General features: G+C 48.8%; 1 protein-coding gene across 1 annotated transcript; it reads right to left on the bottom strand.

The window, feature by feature from the left end:
- Positions 1 to 1,369: 1,369 nt before the first annotated feature.
- On the bottom strand, positions 1,370 to 24,340 carry mthfd2 (methylenetetrahydrofolate dehydrogenase (NADP+ dependent) 2, methenyltetrahydrofolate cyclohydrolase). Its single transcript, XM_055662310.1, has 8 exons — positions 24,163 to 24,340; positions 18,833 to 19,017; positions 11,309 to 11,431; positions 5,918 to 6,070; positions 5,673 to 5,780; positions 5,071 to 5,163; positions 3,763 to 3,888; positions 1,370 to 1,727 (listed from the first exon to the last, which is right to left on the bottom strand). Exons 1-8 carry the CDS (start codon positions 24,255 to 24,257, stop codon positions 1,603 to 1,605), a joined length of 1,008 nt encoding a protein of 335 aa, XP_055518285.1. The 5' UTR covers positions 24,258 to 24,340; the 3' UTR covers positions 1,370 to 1,602.
- Positions 24,341 to 24,785: the final 445 nt, after the last annotated feature.

Here is a 24,785-nt window from a genome sequence, read left to right as displayed (position 1 = left end):
ATATTTTTGAGGCGGAAATCGACAGATTCTTGATTAGTATGGGTGTCAGGGGTGATGGAGAGAAGGGGGTTGAGAGGCAAAGATAGGCCAGATACGATTGGAGGGCGGAGTAACTAGATGGGCCAAATGGCCTAATTCTGCACGCCACTATCGTACCTGCCTCCGACACCACACCTAGCAGCATGTTCCAGGCATTCACCACTCTGCGACTGACCAGACTCGGGCGATTTACTTTAGAACAGTTTAACAGCTTTATTTCACAGCTCGCTGCGTTCCCGTAACAACGCATGTCAAACATTATGCTTTGCCAATATTTGGACACGTAACAAAAGTGATGAGGTTCAGTTTTTACTGGAGTGTTCGGCCTAGTCGCTAAGTCAACACATTAACGATCCCGCAAATCGGCCGCCAAACCTATGGGCTCGGCGCCCCTTTGAGACTATTGATCAACGCTAATGGCATTGGCAATAATTGACTATTGATCATCGATAATGGTGGTGACGATCGATCCACGGCTATGGCAAGTGAACCCTGCCCCGTCCGACCACTAGGCCCAGCGTTTTCTTTCAACCGGCGCTTATAAAGTCAAAAGCGCCACAACAACGTCAGTTGACAACAAGAAACACAAGGACGACTGCAGCCCAATGCGCCAATGGGCCTTTCTGGGACAGAGGGGCGGCTATTGTTTAAAACTCGAGGAGCTTTCCTCAGCCTGCACGGTTTTGAGCAGCCGGAGTCTGAAGAAGGGTCTCGAACCGAAACGTCACCTAGTTCGATCAGCCATGATCATATTGAATGGCGGTGCAGGCTCGAAGGGCCGAATGGCCTACTCCTGCACCTAATTTCTATGTTTCTATGTTTCCTTCGCTCCATCAATGCTGTCTCACCCGCTGAGTTTCTCCAGCGTTTTTGTCTACCTTCATCCGCGGTTCTTTCTTAAACAGGAGAGGAGAAGCGTTTGGTCTTCGGCCAACACTAGAAGCTCCCATTGCAGCGTGTACCAAAGAGGTGTAATGTTAATATATCTAATGTCCAACCTCAAGGGTGGCTTTTAATATGGGCTGTTAAGACATGTGGCTGCATTGGCCCCAAACCAGGTTCCTGCCAAGTGCTAAAGATAATTTAACGTTTCAATGCAAGATCCCAATATTCTGTGCCAATGTATACTTAACGGCATTCCTAAAGAGATGCACATTGAGGATGGCGCCGGGTTCCCAGACACTGAAGCCTTCAAACATAATGGGCCTTCCCTCCACTTTGGTCTCACCATAACTTCAAAACAACCTGATGATAATACAAGCTACCCCCCACCCCCATCTCATTGGAACATTTCGAGCAATTGGCCGAGAATAGCGTGGGCGCAGGAAGCCTCTTTGCAACAAACGTTTAAAAATTGCACATTCCTTAACCTCTCGAGCGAGGTCCTCCCAAATAAGTTACAATCACTGTAAACAGGAAAACACAATTCCCTCAAGGACAGTGCAAGAAACAACTGCTCAGCTGTCAGCCGCTGTTACGGGGAGGTGCAAACAAGGACATCGGAATGTTCAGCAGGGGCCGCGGGCCCCGGTTCCACCGCGCGGGCACAGGGCGACAAGGTGCTCAGTTCTCCCGCGGTTTCAGAAGCTTCTTGGCTGCTATGATGGTGTTCTTCATCAGCATGGCCACCGTCATGGGCCCAACCCCGCCAGGCACTGGCGTTATGAAACTGGCTTTCTTCTTCACCCCTGAATAAACCAACAAAAGGTCTGGAGGTTAGAGGGGGGAGGTTGGAGGGTGGGAGAGAGGAGGGGTGGGTGTAGCTTCCTGCTTTCCCTCAACCCATGCACCAAGATATACACAAAGTGCTGGGTTAACCCAGTGGGACAGGGCAGCATCTATTATGTAGAGGAGGCTGATTGGGCGACTTCAGACTGCAAGGTGTGTCATGGTACACCAGTCATTGAAGGTAAACCAGCCCCAGGAGGCCCCACCCCCCCCCGAATCCCATTCGAACTGACAAGTCACAAAATGCTGCAGTAAGTAACTCAGCGGGGCAGGCAGCATCTCCGGAGAGAAGGAAGATGGGTGACGTTTTGGGTCGAGGCCCATCGTCAGACTGATGTCAGTGGAGAGGGAGATACAGAGACAAGGAAGTGAAAGTCTCCTCGAAAGTGAAAATGAAAATGTACCCCCTGGGATTGAGAGGGGCGAAATTCACCCCCTAAGGGGTTGGACAACCATGGATCTAGTTCCCATGTTTCAAATAATGGGTGAGAGTTAAGTATCAGGATAGCTCTCTAAAGCACGAGATGCTGAAGAAACTTTTTTCAACGCAGACAGGGTGAATCTCTGGCAACTCTTCCACAGGGTAGTGAGGCCAGTTCATTGGCTATATGACTGCGTTACACTGGCTGAGTAATCCAGGCAGGCAGCAATTAGTAGAGACCCACACCCACCCAGAGGGGAAAAACACACTATCATTCCAGAGTGAATCGCAGTGCTTGCTGTAATGTTCCTGCCGTTATGTCTCCAGATTGTTAAGAGCTTGGACACGCTAGATGCAGGAAACATGTTCCCGATTTTGGGGGGGGGGTCCAATCAGTGCCCCGTTCCTGCCTTCTCCCCATATCCTCTGACTCTGCTATTTTTAAGAGCCCTAGCTAGCTCTCTTGAAAGCATTCAGAGAACCCGCCTCCACTGCAGAGAATTCATCTCTCTGAGAGAAAAGATGGGTCACGTTTCGGGTCAGATCGTCAGACTGATGTCAGTGGAGAGGGAGATACAGAGACAAGGAAGTGAAAGTCTCCTCGAAAGTGAAAATGAAAATGTATCCCCTGGGTGGGCGAAATTCACCCCCTGGGTTGGTGACCCTTGATCTAGGCCATTCAAATAATAATTTGAGAGTTTAAGGGGATAGCACTCTAGACAAAATGGGGGTGGGGGGGGGGGGGGGGTGCATCTCTGGCAGTCACCGAGGTTACGTTGATGAGTAGAGTGTTACACTGGCTGAGTAATCCGGCAGGCAGCAGCTGTTCCCCGACCCACCCAGAGGGGAAAAACACACTATCATTCCAGAGTGAATCGCAGTGTGTGCTGTAATGTTCCTGCCGTTATGTCTCCAGATTGTTAAGAGCTTGGACACGCTAGAGGCAGGAAACATGTTCCCGATTTTGGGGGGGGGTCCAATCAGTACCCCGTTCCTGCCTTCTCCCCATATCCTCTGACTCCGCTATTTTTAAGAGCCCTATCTAGCTCTCTTGAAAGCATTCAGAGAACCCGCCCCCACTGCCATCTGAGGCAGAGAATTCCACCTGTGAGAGTGTTTCCTCGTTGGACCGTTCTAAATGGATTACCTCGCCCTCGTGTGCAATGGTTCTGGACTCCCGGTCGGGAGACAGAGCAGTTGCCAGCGTGTCCAAGCCCTGTGATGCAGTTGGTAATGAGATGCCCTCGATCCTTCTAAACTCCAGAGTGTCACCAGGATCTGAGGAGACATTAATTCCTTTACCTTCAAAATCCACGTCCCCAGGAAGAAGGGTTTGCTGATGAGCCTCTTGACACAGAGTAGATCTCGTCTCAATCTAAAGCAGCTTCCCTCTTTTATCATAAACTGTGATCAGGTTGGGTTCCTGCAAGGAACAAGGCATCGGGAACATGTTTTCCTACCTCTAGTGTGTCCAAGCCCTTAACAATGTTATATGTTTCAATGAGATTACCTCTCATCCTTCTAAACTCCAGAGTGTACAAGCCCATACATTACCGTACGATTAATTCCTTTACCTTCAAAATCCACGTCTCCCACAAGTCTGGGTTTGCCAGTGACCGGGTCTTGGACACGGTTGATGCCAACATCAATGACAGCAGCTCCCTCTTTTATCATGTCAGCAGTGATCAGGTTGGGAATACCTGCAAGGAACAAAAGGCTAGGGGTCACAAACAACAACAGCAGCACCTTCACTTAGAGGTAGACAAAAATGCTGGAGAAACTCAGCGGGTGAGGCAGCATCTATGGAGTGAAGGAAATAGGCGACGTTTCGGGCCGAAACCCGGAAGGGTTTCGGGCCGAAACGTTGCCTATTTCCTTCAGTCTGAAGAAGGGTTTCGTCCCAAAACGTTGCCCAAGTCCTTCGAGACCCTTCTTCAGACCACTCATCTCCTCCACTTGGAGGGATCAGTTCGAATAGTGTCGGAAGGAACTGCAGCTGCTGGTTTGAACTGTAGACTCAAAATGCTGGATTAACTGAGCGGGCAAAACTCCCTACAGACAGCAATCGAGGTCAGGATTTCCACTTCTACTACTATTACTTATGACAATGGTCCCAGTTTTATTTTGGGATACATGGCGGAAACAGGCCCTTCGACCCATCGAGTCAGCCTTGACCATCAATCACCCATTTACACTAGTTCTATGTTGTCCCAGCTTCTCGTCCACTCCCTGGGACCCCCCGTGCACAAACACTATCCCACCCACATAAGGAACAATTTACAATTTACAGAAGCCAAATCACGAGCGGGAGAGTCTAGGACTAGAGGTCATAGCCTCAGAATTAAAGGATGTTCTTTTAGGAAGGTGCCATTTCTTTAGTCAAATTCTACTCCTAATGTCCTTACATAGAAACATAGAAAATAGGTGCAGGAGTAGGCCCTTCGAGCCTGCACCGCCATTCAACATGATCATGGCTGATCATCGAACTCAGTATCCTGTACCTGCCTTCTCTCCATACCCCCTGATCCCATTAGCCACAAGTGCCACATCTAACTCCCTCTTAAATATAGCCAATGAACTGTGGCCTCAACTACACTCTGAGGCAGAGAATTCCACAGATTCACCCCTCTCTGTGTGTGAAAAATGTTTTTCTCATCTCGGCCCTAAAAGATTTCCCCCTTAACCTTAAACTGTGACCCCTTGTTCTGGACTTCCCCAACATCGGGAACAATCTTCCTGCATCTAGCCTGTCCAACCCCTTAAGAATTTTGTACGTTTCTATAAGATCCCCCCTCAATCTTCTAAATTCTAGCGAGTGCAAGCCGAGCTATAGGTTACGACCATAGGGAGGACTGCCTTGTAGTTTCAACCAGTCCACTCACCTGCTGCGGCCACAATAATGTCAGCAAGCTTTGTATGCTCCCTCAGCTGGTCTTTGGGGGTGTATCGATGAGAGATGGTTACAGTGGCATCACCTACAACACAATACAAGCCTTTTAGCTTTAATTTGCAACTCGTACATACTCATAGAGCCATCGTGTGAGGAAAACCTGGACCCAACTTGCCCACACCGCCCAACATAGAAACATAGACATAGAAAATAGGTGCAGGAGGACCATTCGGCCCTTCGAGCCAGCACCACCATTCATTGTGATCATCCCCTATTAATAACCCGTGCCTGCCTTCTCCCCATATCCCTTGATTCTACTAGCCCCTAGAGCTCTATATAACTCTCTCTTAAATCCATCCAGTGACTTGGCCTCCACTGCCCTCTGTGGCAGGGAATTCCACAAATTCACGACTCTCTGGGTGAAAAGGTTTTTTCTCACCTCAGACTTAAATGACCTCCCCTTTAGGACTGAGGTGAGAAAAAACTTTTCCACCCAGAGTCGAACATGTCCCGTCTACACTAGTCCCACCTGCCCATTTCCCTCTAAATCTGTCCTATCCATGTATCTGACTGGACAATTATTTACTAACTCACCTCCTGGCCGTTCGTGCCCGCCATCTGTGTGAAGCAACATGGCGATGGGCATCCCAACGTTCTTTGACCGCCCAGCGACTACCACATTCTTCCCAAGGGTCGCAATTCCTGAAGGACATAAATGGTGCACTGTTAACTCATAAACCTTCCTTCTCTTCTTCCTTAGAAGGCTGAGAAAGTATGTCACGTCCCCAACAACTCTCACCAACTTCTACAGATGCGCCTTCAAAGGCGTTTACACTTGCCTGTGCGCTGGATGATTTCCCACACGCCCCAGGGCGTGGCGGGCAACATGGAGTTCTGGTCGAGGCACATGCGGCCCACGTTGATGACATGAAACCCGTCCACATCTTTCGTGGGAGACACGGCGTTGCAGATCTTGCGCTCATCGAGATGTTCTGAGGAAAAAAAGTCAACAATGAACCAAACCATAAGGGTTTTGAAAGGGTCATAGAATCCTACAGAGTGGGATCAGGCCCTTCGGCCCAACTTTCCCATGCTGACCCACACACGTGTGTCACAACATGGAAACAGACCCTTCTTGGTGAGTAAATAAAAAAGCTTGCCCCGCACATCTCCATTAAATGTTTCCCCTCTCACCTTATAGCTACGGCCTCTAGTGCTGGACATGTCCACCATTGGGTCAGTCATACAGCATGAAAGCAGGCCCTTCGGCCCAACTTGCTCCCACTGGTCAACATGTCCCAGCTACACCAGTGTCACCTGCCTGCGTTTGGCCCACATCCCTCCAACCCTGCCCAATCCATGTACCCATCTAAACGCTTCTGAAACGTTGCCTCAACTACCTCCTCCGACAGCTCGTACCATATACCCACCACCCTTTGCATAAATAAGTTGCCCCTGAAGTATTCATTGTCTTTCCCCCTTCATCCTTAAACTCATGCCCTCTGGTTCGTGAGCCCCCAACTCTGGCCACAAGACTGTGTGCATTGACCCCATCGATTGGAAGTCAGTGCATATCATCGACTCTGATGCTGTGAGGACAGTCCAACAATTCAAGTACCAAATGGAAGCATCCTACGTATCATGTTTGCTTGCCGCTGCATCGTTCAGTAAAGGGGAACTCAAGGTCACACTAAACATTTGACCATTGAAGGGCCTGTCACGCTCGGCGATTTTTTTCGCCGACTGCCGACATCATTGACTGACGTGTCAGGTCACCGAAAAAGTCGCGGCGTGACGGCGTATTACGCACGTGTTTCCTCGGATGTCGCAACATTTTTTTTGTCGCCGCTGGATTTTGAAATGTTCAAAATATTTGGGCGACTCTGATACGCCAATCAATGACCAATGACCAATGGCAATCAATTCACCACTCTCTTTTTCCACACAGAGAGTGGTGAATCTCTGGAACTCTCTGAGGGTAGTTGAGGCCACAGTTCATTGGCTATATTTAAGAGGGAGTTAGATGTGGCCCTTGTGGCTAAGGGGATCAGGGGGTATGGAGAGAGGGGAGGTACGGGATACTGAGTTGGATGATCAGCCATGATCATATTGAATGGCGGTGCAGGCTCGAAGGGCCGAATGGCCTACTCCTGCACCTAATTTCTATGTTTCTATGACGTGGCAAAAACAATCGCCAGGTAGGACAGGCCCTTTACACACCAGGAGAGTCCCAGATGGGCTATTGGCTCATTTTAATAATCTGCTACAATTCCCACAACTTGCAAACATTTCTTTCCTGCACTTTGCATGTGATTTCATGCACATCATCTTACGCAGCTGCATCAAAGCTGTGGGAATAAATACCATGCAGTTCCCTGGTGATGGGGCTTGTATGGATCAGAGCATCGGGTACAGGTTGGGATGCTGTGTGTTGGTATGGCCCACTGAGTCCGCGCTGACCATGGACCACTCCATGACACAGCACTGGCCCATAGACGGGGGACAATTGACAATTTCTTTACCGAAGCCAATTAACCTACAAACCGACACGTCTTGCGGGAGGAAACCGGAGAAAACACATGTGGGTCACGGGGAGAATGTACAGACAGCACCCGTAGTCAGGATCGAACCCGGGTCTCTGGCACTACAAGGCAGCAACTCTGCCACTGAGTCAGCAATTATTCCCTGCTCTGCACTGACCCCCACCCGAGAGATGATAAAAGCATTGGGCTGGAACCACTTGCTGAGAGCTAAGTTTAGACCCACACACACACACACACACTGAAATGTCATCAGAGACCTGCTGCTCTCAATAGTCTTCCCAGCAGAGTGCTAAGGCGACGACTTCAGTCCACAGCTACTATTTAATGCCAGGGGCATGTTTCAGATACTCCACGCATTCAGTTTTGCCGGCCCGCACCAGGCAGCACTGACGGATTTAGAGGGAAATGGGCCAAACGCAGGCAGGTGGGACTAGTGTAGACGGGACATGTTGGACTCTGGGTGGAAAAGTTTTTTCTCACCTCAGTCCTAAAGGGGAGGTCATTTAAGTCTGAGGTGAGAAAAAACTTTTTCACCCAGAGAGTTGTGAAGGCTATTTCCTCCAACACCCTACCCCTCTTCCTTATGTTCTTCCAGAGCACCGAGGCACAACGGTGGCGCAGCGGTAGAGTTGCCTCCTTCCAGCGCCAGAGACCCAGGTTCGATCCCGACTACGGGTGCTGCCTGTGTGGAGTTTGCATGTTCTCCTCTTAATTGTATTCACGCATTGACTCTCCGCTGACTGGTCAGCACGCAACAAACGCTTTTCACTTCACTTCGGTACACGTGACAATAAACTAAACTGGCCCGCGTGGGTTTTCTCCGGGTGCTCAGGTTTCCTCACACACGCCAAAGACGTGCAGATTTGTGTGTTAAATGTATCAGTGTAAATTGTCCCTAGTGGGTGTAAGGATGGTGTTAGTGTGCGGGGATCGCTGGTCGCTGTGGACTCAGTGGGCTGTTTCCACGCTGTATCTCTAACCCCAAACTAAACATTGAGCCACACCAACTCCCAGCGTTTCCTGGCCCTAATTTGGTCACATGAAATCACAGTAGGTTCCTTCTTAGAGAAACTGGACACGGGCCATGCTGTGGGCCACACCGAGCCTCTCCCAGCTGTCAGCTGCCTCTAGGAAGTACAGCCCAAGCTTCTCCCCTTCCCCCGCAGATTCTGAGACGTACTGCAAACTTCTCTGCTACTCACAGGCTGCTAATTGCGTCTCAGCGTACGAGCCTCAGTGTATGGCCTACTCCTCCACACGTGCAGGAGCAGGCCATTCGGCCCTTCGAGCCAGCACCGCCATTCAATATGATCATAACTGATGGAGGAATTATACAGTTTGATAGCCACAGGGAAGAAGGATCTCCTGTGGCATTCGTTCTGTGCTGCATCTTGGTGGAGCCAGTCTGTTGCTGAAGGTGCTCCTCAGGTTGACCAGTGTGTGTGTGTGTGTGTGTGTGTGTGTGTGTGTGTGTGTGTGTGTGTGTGTGTGTGTGTGTGTGTGTGTGTGTGTGTGTGTGTGTGTGTGTGTGTGTGTGTGTGTGTGTGTGTGTGTGTGTGTGTGTGTGTGTGTGTGTCAGTATCATGAGGGGGTGAGCTGTATTGTCCAGGATGCTCCGCAGTTTGTGGAGCATCCTCCCCTCCAAGACCCACCTCCAGTGAATCCAACTCGGAGCCAGCCTTCCTGATGGGCTTGCTAATTTGGTTACCATAATATATATAGTTCTCATGAATCACTAGTCTCTCCTGGTTGTATCTACCCTTGCATTGGCACTAGGACACCCCCCCCCCGAGCATAAAAGGGCACCTGTTGTGTAACGGGATCAACAACCCCTTCCTCAAGTGACGTGACATGTGCAGGTCCCCCTGTTTACAGTAGTGAGCATTCAGTGAAGTGTAGATGGCCATAACCAATGCCTCATGTCTATTTCTGCCGCTTTCAGCAAGCTCAGGCATTCCATCAGACTGGGCAACACACCAGCATGCAGCAATGTGAACCATGCGGGCATGTCCAGTACTCTGTCCCTATGCTCCATACCTCTAGTTTAGAGATACAGCACGGAAACAGGCCCTTTGGCCCACCAAGTCCATGCCGACCAGCGATCCCCACACATTGACACTATCCTACACACACACACACACACTAGGGACAATTTTTACACTTCTAACAAGCTAATTAACGCACAAGCCTGTACGTCTTAGGAGTGTGGGAGGAAACCGAAGATATCGGAGAAAACCCACGCGGTCACGGGGAGAACGTACAAACTCCGTATAGACAGCACCCGTAGTCGGGATCGAACCCAGGTATGCAAACGCTGTAAGGCCGCAACTCTACCGCTGCGCCACTGCGCCTTAGAGGGGAGACTTGATCGAAGTGGAGCATATTTAGAGCAGCGTAGATAGAATCAGAATTTAAAGGACGTTCTTTTAGGAAGGAGATGAGGAGAAATTTCTTTAGTCAGAGGGTGGTGAATCTGTGGAATTCTTTGCCACAGCAAGCTGTGGAGGCTAAGTCAGTGGATATTCTTAAGGCAGAGATAGATAGATTCTTGATTGGTACGGGTGTCGGAGGTTATGGGGAGAAGGCAGGAGAATGGGGTTAGGAGGGAGAGATAGATCAGCCATGATTGAATGGCGGAGTAGATTTGATGGGCCGAATGGCCCAATTCTACTCCTATTCCTTATCACCTTATGATAGAGTAGACAGTCAATACCTGTTGCCCCATGATGAGCGGTGATCTTATAGAGGTGTATAAAAGCATGAGGCAAAGATCAGTAGATGCACAGAGTCTCTGGCCCAGAGTAGGTGAATCGAGGATCAGAGGACATTGGTTTAAGGTGAAGGGGAACTGAGGGGTAATGTTTTTTCCACCATGACCCTACGAATGTATAAGCGTTAAGGTCAGAAACCTGTCCTTGTTTTGTATATATTTTGCATCATTCCAAATATATTTTTGGAGAACAAAAAATCAAAAGTAAAATAGATAAAAGATCAGAATGGATAGAGAGTCAAGTCAAGTCTGAAGAAGGGCCTCGACCCGAAATGTCACCCATTCCTTCTCTCCAGAGATGCTGCCTGTCCCGCTGAGTTACTCCGGCTTTTTGTGTCCTATCTTCTATTGTTCAATTAAATGTCTCTACTAATGTAATGTCTGCAACTGCTCCGTGGATTGTCACCTTGTCGAGGTGGAGAAGCTTGTGTGGACCTGAGATCCTGAGAGCGATGCCGTCTGGAGCTATGCTCCTGGTAGGGCCACCAATGGCGGTAAGGTCGAGGGGGAGGACTCTGATCCAACCAAGACCTCAACGGTGGAACAGGCGGAGGACGATGGCTGACCTTAGTGGAGCGTCACAACGGCTGGGAAGGCGGATGAAGGCTGCAGCAGGAAAGGGTCTCTGATCGTCTTGGATTCCATGCCACTGGATCCCGACCCAGATCTGCCAAGGACCGTGAGGTGCCTGTCTGTGCACCAGTCTCCCCACGTTAAACAAAGTCACGCACAGGCAGGTGTCCTCCATATAGTGAACAGCACACTGGAGACACCCATGGTCAGTCACGATCGAAGGGGGCCTGAGAAGAACTTCCAGATCTACTGGCTACACCAAGAGGGTCAACAAACAGAACTTCCAGTGAGGAGGAGGAGGTGGCAGAGATGACCCCAGAGCTCCCACAGAGCAAGGCCCTTACCTGGTAAAGGAAGCTGGACCAGCAACCCGTCCACTCTGGTGTCATTGTTCAGCTTGGTGATCAACTCAAGGACCTCTTCCTCGGTGATGCTCGTCGGTTTCAGAATGGTCTCGCTCGTGATCCCTGTTCCAACAAGTTGAAAGAACAATTAATATAAAAAGCGATCGTCTCGGGTACAAATGCCCGTTGATCACTGCAGGCCCGGAGATAGTTATGTTGGAGAATGTGCTTCTCCCAGTGGGAGAGTCTAGGACCAGAGGCCATGGCCTCAGGATTAAAGGAATTTCCTTCAGGAAGGAGATGAGGGGGAATTTCTTTAGTCAGTATTTAGTGGTGAATCTGTGGAATTCATTGCCACAGACGGCGGTGGAAGCCAAAGTCAATGGAGGCAGAGATAGATATTCTTGTGTCGGGTGTCAGGGGTAATGGGGAGAAGGCAGGAGAATGGGGTTGAGAGGGAGAGATAGATGAGCCACGATTGAATGACGGAGTAGACTTGATGGGCCGAGTGGCTCCTATCACTAAAGGGCCTGTCCCACGAGCATGCGACTCCACGCGGCAAGCGCGACCTAAAGGGCCGGTCCCACCAGCATGCGGCAAGCGCGAACTAACGTGGTCACTTGAGCCGTACGGCCTCGCGGGGCCGGTCCCACTTCGATCGCCGGAGCCGTATGGAGTTGTGTGGATCTGGCCCCGACATCGCGCGGGGCTCCGAAAAACTGACCGTGTTTAAAAATTCCGTGCTGGCCGGCAGCCGCCTCGACGCTGTGTCACTCACTCGACCTCCACGCGCGCGGCTCCCGCTTCTGGTTTGGTCGCGCTTGCCGCATGCAGGTCACATGCTCTTGGGACAAGCCCATAATGAACTAACCCCACTGTCCGGCATTTTAACGGCAATTATCGTTTGTGAGTGACATAGAAACATAGAAACATAGAAATTAGGTGCAGGAGTAGGCCATTCGGCCCTTCGAGCCTGCACCGCCATTTAATATGATCATGGCTGATCATCCAACTCAGTATCCCGTACCTGCCTTTTCTCCATACCCTCTGATCCCCTTGGCCACAAGGGCCACATCTAACTCCCTCTTAAATATAGCCAAGTGAACTGGCCTCAACTACCCTCTGTGGCAGAGAGTTCCAGAGATTCACCACTCTCTGTGTGAAAAAAGTTCTCCTCATCTCAGTTTTAAAGGATTTCCCCCTTATCCTTAAGCTGTGACCCCTTGTCCTGTGACCAGTGAGGAGCTCCTCTAGTATCTTTGGTGTGACTAGGGGTAGAACAAATGTCTCACAATTCAAATGTGAGACAAGTCCCGCCACACTCAGTCACTCACTCTGCAGGAACAGCCAATCTAAAACTCTATCTAAACTGCTATTAGAACGCATCACTTGCAGGTTTAATGTTTAGTTGCTCATCAAAGATGTTGCATCAACTGGATACATTTCCGTGCTGTATCACTAAATTAAACTGAAGAAGGGTTTTGGCCCGAAACGTTGCCTATTTCTGTCGCTCCATAGATGCTGCTGCACCCGCTGAGTTTCTCCAGCATTTTTGTCTACCCACCAAATTAAACTAACTGCTTTATATGGAACTATCAATCCGCTTTAATCTTGAAGTCAACCTGGAGGTGAGGATAACAGCAGCCGTCCTTCAGACAAGCTGTACATTGTTTCCCACCAAGTATACCCCATTGTACTGGATGGCTGCAGCTCCGACCATTGAAGCCTCCCTGCTAATGAGAAGCTTGCGCGCTCTCTCGCAGCGAGCCATTACTGATAGGCACTCGTGACTTGGCAGATCAACCACCCGATCTTGCAGCAATACACTTTCGAACAAGGGAGCCTTTTCTGAGAATTCAAAGCTGCTCTTAAAAAAAAAAAAAAATACACATTCAATTATCTCTCCCCCCCCCCCCCCCCCCCCCCCCCCCTTCGCCTTCTCTCACTTTTTTTCTTATTTATACGTTTGTTTTTGTGAGCATGAATTCAATAAACTCCAATTCATCTTAATTTAGACCATTCATTCACATTCCTGCTCTCCGGAAGGAGGAAGCCCGAGTTATCCGTGTGTTGTTGCCGGAGGTTGCGTTTGCACAACTCGCTTGTCCAGGACACTACACAACCCGACGTCTACAAAGGCCTTTTAGACAAGTGTTTGACAGAGGGCCAAAGGAGCCACATTAAGCAAGAAGGTACAACTTCTTCCTGCGCCTGTTCTCCATGCCCAGCTGCCCAGAACATTGGAAGTCTGCAGATTCTTCACATCGATACTGCAGACGTTTCCAACCTCGTGCCACACACAAAATGGAGGAACAGCGCCTCATATTTCGCTTGAGTGGCTGACAGCGAGGGTCGCCAACTGTCCCGTATTAGCCGGGACATCCCGTATATTGGGCTAAATTAGTTTGTCCTATACGGGACAGCCCTTGTCCCGTATTTGACTGCTACTAATCGGGTCGAGGGGAGCGCCTCACCCGTCCCGACGTAGTGCAGCCCATGGAGTGCAGCAGCAGAGCCTCGCCTGTGGCCCCGTCGGTCGGCAGCCCGGCCACCTGTCTGACCTTCGGACCATCGCTTACCGCCGACACCACCACCACCCCTCCTTCTGATGGCCAATCATCGGCTGATGAGTTGGACGAGGCGCCGGACTTTGCGCGCAGTCCAGTACCCGGGCCAACTCATCATTCACCCAACCACAGCCAAGTCAGTCAACAAATTGCCGTCAGGAATTTGTCCCGAATTTTTACCTTTTGCCCCTTATTTGGGAGTGGGAAAGTTGGCAACCCTATTTCCAACCCCGTGACATGCACAAAATGAGGAACAGGGCTTAATATGTCGTTAGAGTTGCTGACAACACAGCGGTATGGACAATTAATTCTCTAATTTTAAGTAGCTTCCACCTCCACTTCCCCTCCCCACTTCCCCTCCACCCTAGTTGTTTAGCCAGTTCCACAGTTCACCATAATGTATCACTCTGGAGATCGGACCTTCCTTAACTAACCATGGGCCTACTAGCAAGGCTTCACCCTGGTCAGCCCTGATCGCTCCAGGCCTTTTCTCACCTCCAGCTCTTCAACCCCCCTCCCACCACCACTATCCACCCCCGAATTTCAATCAGAAAGGTCCCGCCCCGAACCCTCACCCACCCTTTTTCTCCAGAGATGCTGCCTGACCCACTGAGTTACTCCAGCATTTCCTGTCTATTTCTTACACAACAACTTTGAAAGGTGTTTCTCAATCCTGACAGCGGACAGGGATTGCGAGCCTGTGCGTGATCTGCTCCAAGAGGATTAAGGAATGTCCTAATGGTTGATCTACAGGTTTTGCAGGAAGAAGGAAAGGCTGAATAAGCCAGACCTCACGTGTCTAATTACAATAACTTTCAAAGAACTGGCACCAAAGAACTTCCTGGTGGCACAGCTCCAGCGATCTGGGTTGAATGCAGACCTTCCACGCTGTCTGTGTGGAGTTTGCACGCTCTCCCCGCGACCATGTGGGTTTATAAATTCATATTTTCCATAAGTGATTGTAGAACTGGGCCATTCGGCCCATCAAGTCCACTTTGCCATTCAATCATGGCTAATCTATCTCTCGCTCCTAACCTCATTCTCCAGCCTTCTCCCCATAACCTCTGACACCCGTGTCCCAAAGACATGCGGGTCAGTAGGTTAATTGGCTGGTGAGAGCAGTCTCTGACATATGTGGATGGTAGAAGAATCGAGAGCTAATGGGCAAGTGTGTGAGAGAAGAGGAGATTTACGAGGATGTTGCCAGGGCCTAAACTATCGGGCTAAGTAGGCTGGGACTCTATTCCTTGGAGCGCATGAGGATGAAGGGTGATATTATAAAGGTGTACAAGATCATGAGAGGAATAGATCACGTAAAGGGGATCTTATAGAAACTTACAAAATTCTTAAGGGGCTGGACAGGCTAGATGCAGGAAGATTGTTCCCGATGTTGGGGAAGTCCAGGACAAGGGGTCACAGCTTAAGGATAAGGGGGAAATCCTTTAAAACTGAGATGAGAAGAACTTTTTTTCACACAGAGAGTGGTGAATCTCTGGAACTCTCTGCCACAGAGGGTAGTTGAGGCCAGTTCATTGGCTATATTTAAGAGGGAGTTAGATGTGGCCCTTGTGGCTATGGGGATCAGGGGGTATGGAGAGAAGGCAGGTACGGGATACTGAGTTGGATGATCAGCCATGATCATATTGAATGGCGGTGCAGGCTCGAAGGGCCGAATGGCCTACTCCTACACCTAGTTTCTATGTTTCTAAACCTCCAGTCTCTTACCAAGAATAGGGGAATGGAGAACCAGAGGACATAAGTTTAAGGTGAGGGGTGAAGGGGGAAAGAGTTAATAGGAACCCGAGGGGTAACTTTTTCACGCAAAGAATGGTAGGTACATGGAACAGGCTGCCAGAGAAGGTAGTTACAATCGCAACGTTTAAGAAACATTTAGACAGGTACATGCATAGGACAGGTTTAGAGGGATATGGACCAAAGACAAACAGGTGGGACTGACTGTCTGCAACTGTGTGGTGAACCGCAGAGCCTGTTTACATGCTGCAAGACTCGGTGACTCTATGAAATGGGATGGCAGGAAGCTGGGGCTGATTGGCTAACGTCACCGGGAAATATGAGGAAGTCTTGGTAAATGCAACATTCAAATATAATTGGAGAGTTTGTCATAGAAACAAGTTCCTCTGGCCACAAGGTCAATGCTCTCAAAACATTCCCACACACATTATGCAAAACGCAAAGAGCTGGAGGAACGGAGTAGGTCAGGCAGTATCTGACCAACAGTCTGAGTAAAGCCCCTTGTCCCACTTAGGAGACCTAAACAGCAACCTCTGGTGACCTTGCTTGCCACCCAAAAAAAAAATCAACAGTGACCTGTAACCTCCCCTTGTCCCACATGTTGAAAGGAGACCTAAACTATGCAAAAACTGGCTTTGACCTTGCCTGCGACTAAAAAAAAAAAAAAATTTAGGTCGAGGCCGGTTTGACCTGAAAAAAACTCAACCTACCACCTCCCACGCACACATGTTGAAAACCTGACCTCATGGAAACTTGGGTGAAGCCGAAAACCGGGCTTCGACTGGGGGACCTGCGGCCCGACCGGAAAAACTGCAGGTCTGGCGGATTTTTTAAAAACGGAGCCCCGCGGCTCCCTGGAGGGAGACTATTTTTAGGGCTCTTGCAACGGCGACTTTTTTTAGTCCTGCTGCCTTTTTAGTTTTTTAGTTGGAATGGCCGCGGGACTCTGCGAGCACACGCCGGGGGCTCTAACACCAAGACCCGGTGTGCGAAATAGCAGCAACCTAGATGGCCGCGGGAATCGCCATCGCCAGCCGGGGGCGCTTGGAGACCACATTAGTGGAGAGATGACTGTAAAATGTTGTGTCCTCCGGCTGCAGACCTTGGGTCAAGGGGTCCAAATGGGCAAGGTCACCAGAGCTTGCCGTTTAGGTCTCCTAAGTGGGACAGGGGCTTAAGGGTACCAAGCGAAAAGGTTATGTCACCTGTCCATTCTCTCCATAGATGCTGCCGGACCTGCTGAGTTCATCCAACATTTTGTGCATTAAAATCCTCCAATTTAAAAACCTCCAATTTCGAGATCGCATTTTGTTTCCAAAGGCATGAGCTAATGCTTTAGAGATACAGTGTAGAAACAGGCCTTTTGGCCCACCGAGTCCGTGCCGACCAGCGATCACCCTGTACACACGTTCTATCCAACATACTGTGGACAATTTTATTTATTTTTTATCTTTTACAGAAGCCAATTGACCTACAAACCTGTGCGTCTTTAACCATATAACCATATAACCATATAACAATTACAGCACGGAAACAGGCCATCTCGGCCCTACAAGTCTGTGCCGAACAACTTTTTTTCCTCTTAGTCCCACCTGCCTGCACTCATACCATAACCCTCCATTCCCTTCTCATCCATATGCCTATCCAATTTATTTTTAAATTATACCAATGAACCCGCCTCCACCACTTCCACTGGGAGCTCATTCTACACTGCTACCACTCTCTGCGTAAAGAAGTTCCCCCTCATATTACCCCTAAACTTCTGTCCCTTAATTCTGAAGTCATGTCCTCTTGTTTGAATCTTCCCTATTCTCAAAGGGAAAAGCTTGTCCACATCAACTCTGTCCATCCTCTCATCATTTTAAAGACCTCTATCAGGTCCCCCCTTAACCTTCTGCGCTCCAGAGAATAAAGACCTAACTTATTCAACCTATCTCTGTAACTTAGTTGTTGAAACCCAGGCAACATTCTAGTAAATCTCCTCTGCACTCTCTCTATTTTGTTGACATCCTTCCTATAATTGGGTGACCAAAATTGTACACCATACTCCAGATTTGGTCTCACCAATGCCTTGTATAATTTTAACATTACATCCCAGCTTCTATACGTCTTTGGAGTGCGGGCGGAAACCGGTGCACCCAGAGAGAACCCACGCAGTCACAAAGAATGCGCAAACTCCGTGCAGGCAGCACCCCAAGTCAGGATCGAACCTGGGTCTTTGGCGCTACAAGGCAGCAACTCTACCGCTGCACCACATTGCTGCCCGACGGTTTTAGACGTGGACTTTGAAGCATGACATTCAATGTTGGAACAATGCAATGATATTAACAGTACTTGATAACAAGACTTTTCACAGCCAGGGACATGGTGAATCAAGTAAGAAATACCAAAGCAGCCAAGTCTCACAAAGCAACATCTAAGAAGACACAAAGTGTTGGAGTAACTCTGCAGGAAAGGCAGCATCGCTAGAGAGAAGGAATGGGTGACGGACAAAATGGAGGAATGTGAGTCAAGGGAGAGGGAGACACAGAGATATGGAAGGGTAAGGTGTGAAAACGGGAGATCAAAGGGGACAAAGCTGAAGGAAAAAGTAGAATAAATTATTGTTAGCTGAGGTATGGTGACCATGAGGTATAACAAAGATAATAATGGGACAGTCAAACTAATCGGAGAACTAGAATGGGGAGGGACGGAGAGAGAGGGAAAGTATTGCCCCTGTCCCACTTAGGAAACCTGAACGGAAACCTCTGGAGACTTTGCTCCCCACCCAAGGTTTCCGTGCGGTTCCCGGAGGTTTTTGTCAGTCTCCCAACCTGCTTCCACTACCTGCAACCTCCGGCAACCACCTGCAACATCCGGAAACCGCACGGAAACCTTGGGTGGGGCGCAAAGTCTCCAGAGGTTTCCGTTCAGGTTTCCTAAGTGGGACAGGGGCATATGCGTTACTTGAAGTTAGAGAAGTCGATTTTCAAACCGCTGGGTTGCAAGCTGCCCAGAGTGAAATATTGGGGAAATGGACCAAACCCAGGCAGGTGGGACTGGTGTAGCTGGGAGATGTTGGTGGGTGTGGGCAAGTTGTGCCGAAGGGCATGTTTCGCAGCATCTCCATCAACTAACTTTCTGTGTGGGGGGGAACAAGTGTCGCAAACCCTGGCTGTTGGGGACGCACCAGCGCTCTCCGCAGAGTAGAAGGCGAGATACATACCCACGTCAGCAGCAGCTTTGGTTTTGTTCTTCACGTAGGAGTGGCTGGCTGGGTTCTCGCCCACCAAGATAACGCTGAGATGTGGTCTCCTGTTCCCATCAGCTACCCAGTTCTCCACGTCGAGCTTGGCTTCTCCCCGGATCTGCCGGGCGAGCCTTCTCCCAGAGATGACCACCGCATCATTTCTGGAATCAATAGAAACCAAAGGTGCTTAAAGTTTAGAGTTACAGCATCAAAGCCGGCCATTCGGCCCACCGAGTCCGCGCCAACCAACAATCACCGCCTACACTAGTTCAAATCGGGTCGAGACCCTTTTTGTGTCTATCTTTGGTTTAAACCACCAATCTGCAGTATGGCTATTCCATCAGTTTAATTAATCAGGTTCTTCCTGTTGGAGGCCAGCACCACTGAATCGCTAATGTGTTCATTGATGACGAATCAGATAATTGTTTAATGAGGTGGAAGAATTGCTACAGGTGCGTGTGTGTGTGTGTGTGCGTGTGTGTGTGTGCAGAAAAATACAATAACAGGTTATTAAACATATGTTTGTGGCTTATAGAAATATGCTGTGGGCCAGTTCTCATGACACTTATGGAAACCCAGGGAGACAGTCTGTCGCCCAATAATTCGCACTGAGGCATCACACCATGGATTAAGCAGTTAGCAGATTATATTAAAACTAAGCAGTGGGAAGGGGGAAGAAAAAGGAGACCTAAACAATAGCAATAGACAAACAAAGAATGGCAAATGAAAGTCATCTTGCAGAATGACAGGTTATGTATTTAGGAAGGATTAAGGTGGGTGGGGATAGATGGATCTGGATGCGCACATCCACACAGATCAGTGGCATAAGCGGGTCAGGCAAGGTACTTAAAATATCGAGCCACGAGTCCTTCCACAAATCAGCTGACATCTATAGGATGCCGCGTGTCAGTTCTGATCAAAGAGATGAGTACTGGAGCGCAGGGGAAATTTCCAGGGTTGCCGTCAGGGCTAGAATATTTGAGCGATAAGGAGATATCGCCGAATCTGAAAAGGGGTTTCAGCCCGAAACGTTGCCCATTTCCTTCGCTCCGTATATGCTACTGCACCCGCTGAGTTTCTCCAGCATTTTTGTCTACCTTCAATTTTCCAGCATCTGCACAGTTCCTTCTTAAACTATTGTAAACTATTGTATTGTCCGTTTTTCTGTGTACGTACGTGTGTGTGTGAACGTGTGTGTGTGTGTGAACATGTGTGTGTGTGTGAACGTGTGTGTGTGTGTGTACTTGTATGTGAACGTGTGTGTGTGTACGTGTGTGTGTGTGTGTGTGTGTATGAATATGTGTGTGTGAACGTGTGTGTGTGTATGAACTGTGTGTGAACATGTGCGTGTGTATGAACTGTGTGTGTACGTGTGTGTTTGTATGAACGTGTGTATGTGAACGTGTGTGTCAGTGTGTACGTGTGTGTGAACGCGTGTGTGTGTATGAATGTGCGCTTGTGTGTGTACGTGCGTGTGCACACATGTATGTATGTATATGTGGGTATATGTGCGTATTTATATACTTTTTTCCTCGTTTATTATATTGTTTACAGTGTACTATGTTTACAGATTCTGTTGTGCTGCGTTGAGTAATAATGTCATGTTCTATCTGGGACATATGACACTCTCGACTCTCGAGTCTGACTTGCTTCCAAAGTGAAGCTGCTGGCTGTACTAATGGACTTGAAACTAGAGCTCTGGACTATTATCAGAAACCCGTGTTCAAATCCCACCACAGCATCTGGGGAAGATTAAATTTAAGTAATTAAATAAATGTGGAATTCATTTTAAAACTCACATTAAATTACTGTATTAGTGAACCAGATGGCGTCTTACAAATCACAACCCAACAGGTCAGGCAGCATCTGGGGAGGTAATGCATCAGGACCCTTCTGCAGACCCCAACGCAAAACATTGCCTGTCCATTCCCTCGTCAAATGTTGCCGGACCCTCTGAGCTCCTCCAGCACTTGGCACTTTGCTCATGGTTTGAGCATCTGCAGTTTCTTGTGTGTGTGTGTTACAAATGTTTTACAAATGATCTTTAAGATATTCAGACGTCCCTGATCATTCTGGCCTGCACCCAACCCTGACGTGATTGATTCTTACACAGCTTCAGGACAATTAGGGATGGTCTGAATACCCTGCATTGACAGTGGCATCCACATCTCATGACTGAATGGATTACAGATCGAGCAATGAATTGGCCAAACAGACCTATTCTCAGTTGCACGGGATAATTGTCTGTACTGTCAATTTCTGCAAACTCGTGACTGGGCAGAATCGGAGAGACATTGGCAGTAATGTATGAGGAGATATTAAAGGCGGCACGGTGGCGCAGAGGTAGAGTTCTACCTTGCAGTGCCAGGTTCAAGAGAGAGCTAGATAGGGCTCTTAAAAATAGCGGAGTCAGGGGATATGGGGAGAAGGCAGGAACGGGGTACTGATTGGGGATGATCAGCCATGATCATATTGAATGGCGGTGCTGGCCCAAAGGGCCGAATGGCCTACTCCTGCACCTATTGTCTATAAGACACTAAACACCTCAGTAAAACAGCAGCTTGAGGTAGCAACTATTATCAGAGAAGGAAGAGCTAAACTAGTTGGTCGGATAATTATATATTTCAATGAGTCCCTTGGGCCAAATAGCTTGCATGTTAAGGTCTTGGTTGAGGTGGTTGACGATAGTTGGCTGCCATGCCCTTAAGAATTGGACGGTTTAGAGCTGATATCTAACTGTGGTACCACAAAACTGCCAAAGGACACAAAGTGCTGGAGTTACCTGCATCTCTGGAGTACTTGGATAGATGACATTTTATGTCAGGAGCCTTCTTCAGACATCAGACCCAACCCAAAATGTCACCTATCGATTGTTACCAGGAATGCTGCCTGACCTGCTGAGATATTCCAGCACTCTGTGTCCTTGTGTGTATTAACCAGCATCTGCAGTTCCTCGTTCCTACATTCCGACTGCACCTCATCTTTTCCAGGTGAGGTCACTATTCAAGAACTGCACTGATGCCAATGGATGGGAATGAAGAAATTGCAGCCTTCTCACAGCTCCAGTGACCCAGGTTCAGTCCTGAACCACAATGCTGTCTGTGTGGAGTTTGCATGTTCCCTTTGTGACCAGGTGGGTTTCTCCATCCTCCCCTCCACCTCAAAGTGCTCCAGTTGCCTCCAACGCCACAAAGGCATGTGGTTTGGTAGACTAACCATGTAATCTAGATCACCCTAATTATTTAGTCTAGTTTATTGGCATATGTACCAATGTACAGTGAAAAGCTTTTTGTAGTGTGATAACCAGTGGAAAAGACTACAAATAATTACAATCAAGTCGTCCACAGTGTACAGATACACCATAAAGGAAATAAGTTTAGTGCAAGATAAAGTGTGATTAAGGATAGTCTGAGGGTCTCCAATGAGGTAGATAGTAGCTCAAGACCACTCTCTAGTTGTTGGTAGGATGGTTCAGTTGCCTGATAACAGCTGGGTGGAAACTATCCCTGAATCTGGAGGTGTGCGTTTTCACGCTTCTGCACTTCTTGCCCATGGGAGAGGGGAGAAGAGGAATGTGACTGGATCTTGATTATGCTGCTGGCCCTGCCGAGGCAGCGTGAAGTGTACATGAAGTCAGTGCAAGGGAGGTTGGTTACTGCAGCGTAGAAGGGGTGCAGGAAAAGCAGGAGTTAATGAAAAGGCAGGTGAATAGAGAAAATAGAAACATAGAAAATAGGTGGTGGAGGCTATTTGTCCTTTGCACCAGCACTGCCAATCATCCAGAATCAGTACCCTGTTCCTCCCTATATCCCTTGATTCCATTTACCCCAAGTGCCAAATCTAACTCTCTCTTGAATAAGTCAGTGAATGGAATTGAGCCGAGAACTGGCATAGACTAGATGGGCGAGCTGGCTTCCTGCGTTTTAAACAAATATATCACTACAAGATATTATGATACAAGTTGGACTAACGTCTCTTGGCAGCCAACTCCTGTAGGCAACGGCAAGGTGATAGCCCAGATTCCTGACTTAGTATTGGCAGCTGCTATTTTTAAGCATCTTTAAAGAACGTCAATTGGAGATGAGCAAATTAACTGCAAAATTGGCGGGGCCCTTGTTTACTGATAGAGAGAGCAAGGAAATGTTTGATGAAAAGCCTGCTGATTGAAATGCAATCGATAGCACCGCCTAGACATGGATGGATATAACGTATTGAAGTGTACTACAAACATTTAACAGACGCGGGCGGGATTGTGCAGTTGCATTATTTTGCCAATCGAGCGAGGAAACGGTGACTGCGGGGACACAAGTCTCGCAGGCAGAACCCGGTAGTGGTGAATGGCGAGCGGTTCGAGACGCCGGTGTCATTTCAAGTGTGATTTTAGTCAGTGGAAGGTCGGCGGCGCTGGGAGAAATTCCAGTGCAAACTCAACACGAGATTACATCAGAAACGCCAACAAAAATGACACGCGTTTAAGAAATCCTAAATAGACACCAGTACAGAAAAGAGAGCAACCAGTCGTGGAGACTGCGTTTTAACGCGGCTGGTTGGAATGGGCTGAGAGCAGAGAGAAACAAGGTCAAATAGAAATGACAAGAGTTATTGCAACTATTTTTCATTTCAGCTCCTTGCTCGCCCTGCCCCGCTTCTCCACGCATTAGATGCGATCGGGAGATTTCCATTTCAACGCCCGATGAGTCTGCACGGCGGCTTCAAACAATGAACCACGTAACCAGCTCTTGATATTTCATCAGCCGTCTTGTCGGGGCTGTCGGCTCGCATCCCGGAGCATTGGACAGAGGAGGGGAAGAGAAATTAAGGAGAGGAGGGGGGGAGGGAGAAAAGGGGGAAAGAAGGAAAATACAAAAAGAGAGACGGGGGAAGAGAGGGAGAAAGGGAAGGTGAAAAAAAGAGAAGGGGAGAGAGAGAGAAGAAAAAAGGAGGGAGGGAGAAAGTGGGTAGAGAGGCAAAGAGAAAGGAGGGAGAAAATAAAAGAGAAAGGGGAGAGATAGAAGAGGAGAAAAAGAAAGGGGAAGAGAAGAGACAGTGGAAAGAGGAGAGGGGGGGAGAGGAGGAGAAAAAAGGGGGGAGACGGAAACTAAATGAGGTGCGAGAGAAGACCAGAATGGAGAGGGGAGGGGGAGAGAGCAGGAAGGGTAGAAGATTGGTGGGTGAAGGGGTTTGGCGGTGTGTATGAGCTGGGGCGATTGAATGGAGCCGGGCCGGGAGGTGGACGGGGACGGGGACGTGGAAGGGAGGGAGGATTTTCGCCGCTTTCTCCCTCTTTCACCGGGTCTGTGTCCTACCTGGGCGCGCTGGTGTGCAGGCGACAGGCCCTGAGCAGAGCGGCGCTGAAGAAGCGGAGAGAGGAGGTGGTGATGCCGCCACACGCTGGGACCATGCTGGTGCTGGTACTGCTGCTGAATGTTGAACGCCGCTGGAAGGAAGGGAGGGAAGCCGGGCGGGCACGGCCGCTGGTACCTGCCTTTTACAGCCGCCTACGCTACTATTAGGCCGGCCCTCGCTGCGGACTATTGGCTACACTGCCATCAATCAGCTGTATCCAACGTAGTTTCCGCGCTGCGGGCAAACGTCAGCAGCCTGGTGATGGGTCGGCTGCTTTATGTACTATAGTGATTTATGCCATGGTGCTTTATACTCTGTTAAAGAAGGAACTGTGCAGATGCTGGAAAATCGAAGGTAGACAAAAATGCTGGAGAAACTCAGCGGGTGCAGCAGCATCTATGGAGCGAAGGAAATAGGCAACATTCTTCAGACTGATACTATACTATAGCGCTTTCTGCTATAGCACATTATGTAGCAATGTTACAACATTTTGAGATTTTAAAAATCAAGTCTGCAATTTATCCCATCAGATAAAGCATAACAATAAGTTTAATTTGACACCAAATTCACTTTCATATCTCAA

Source organism: Leucoraja erinacea, chromosome 35 (genome assembly GCF_028641065.1).
Source record: "Leucoraja erinacea ecotype New England chromosome 35, Leri_hhj_1, whole genome shotgun sequence".
NCBI classification, from domain to species: Eukaryota; Metazoa; Chordata; class Chondrichthyes; order Rajiformes; family Rajidae; genus Leucoraja; species Leucoraja erinaceus.
Note: the sequence above shows the minus strand (reverse complement) of the source record. Positions and strands in the feature narration are given on the sequence as shown.

Bases quoted from the DNA above. Each gene is read 5' to 3' on its own strand.
- mthfd2 (XM_055662310.1), bottom strand. From the start codon at position 24,257: ATGGTCCCAGCGTGTGGCGGCATCACCACCTCCTCTCTCCGCTTCTTC. The intron at 3,889-5,070 runs GTGAGTGGACTG...TGTTCCTTGCAG, and splicing joins CATTATTGTGGCCGCAGCAG to GTATTCCCAACCTGATCACT. The intron at 1,728-3,762 runs GTAAAGGAATTA...TGGTTTATTCAG, and splicing joins GGGAGACGTGGATTTTGAAG to GGGTGAAGAAGAAAGCCAGT.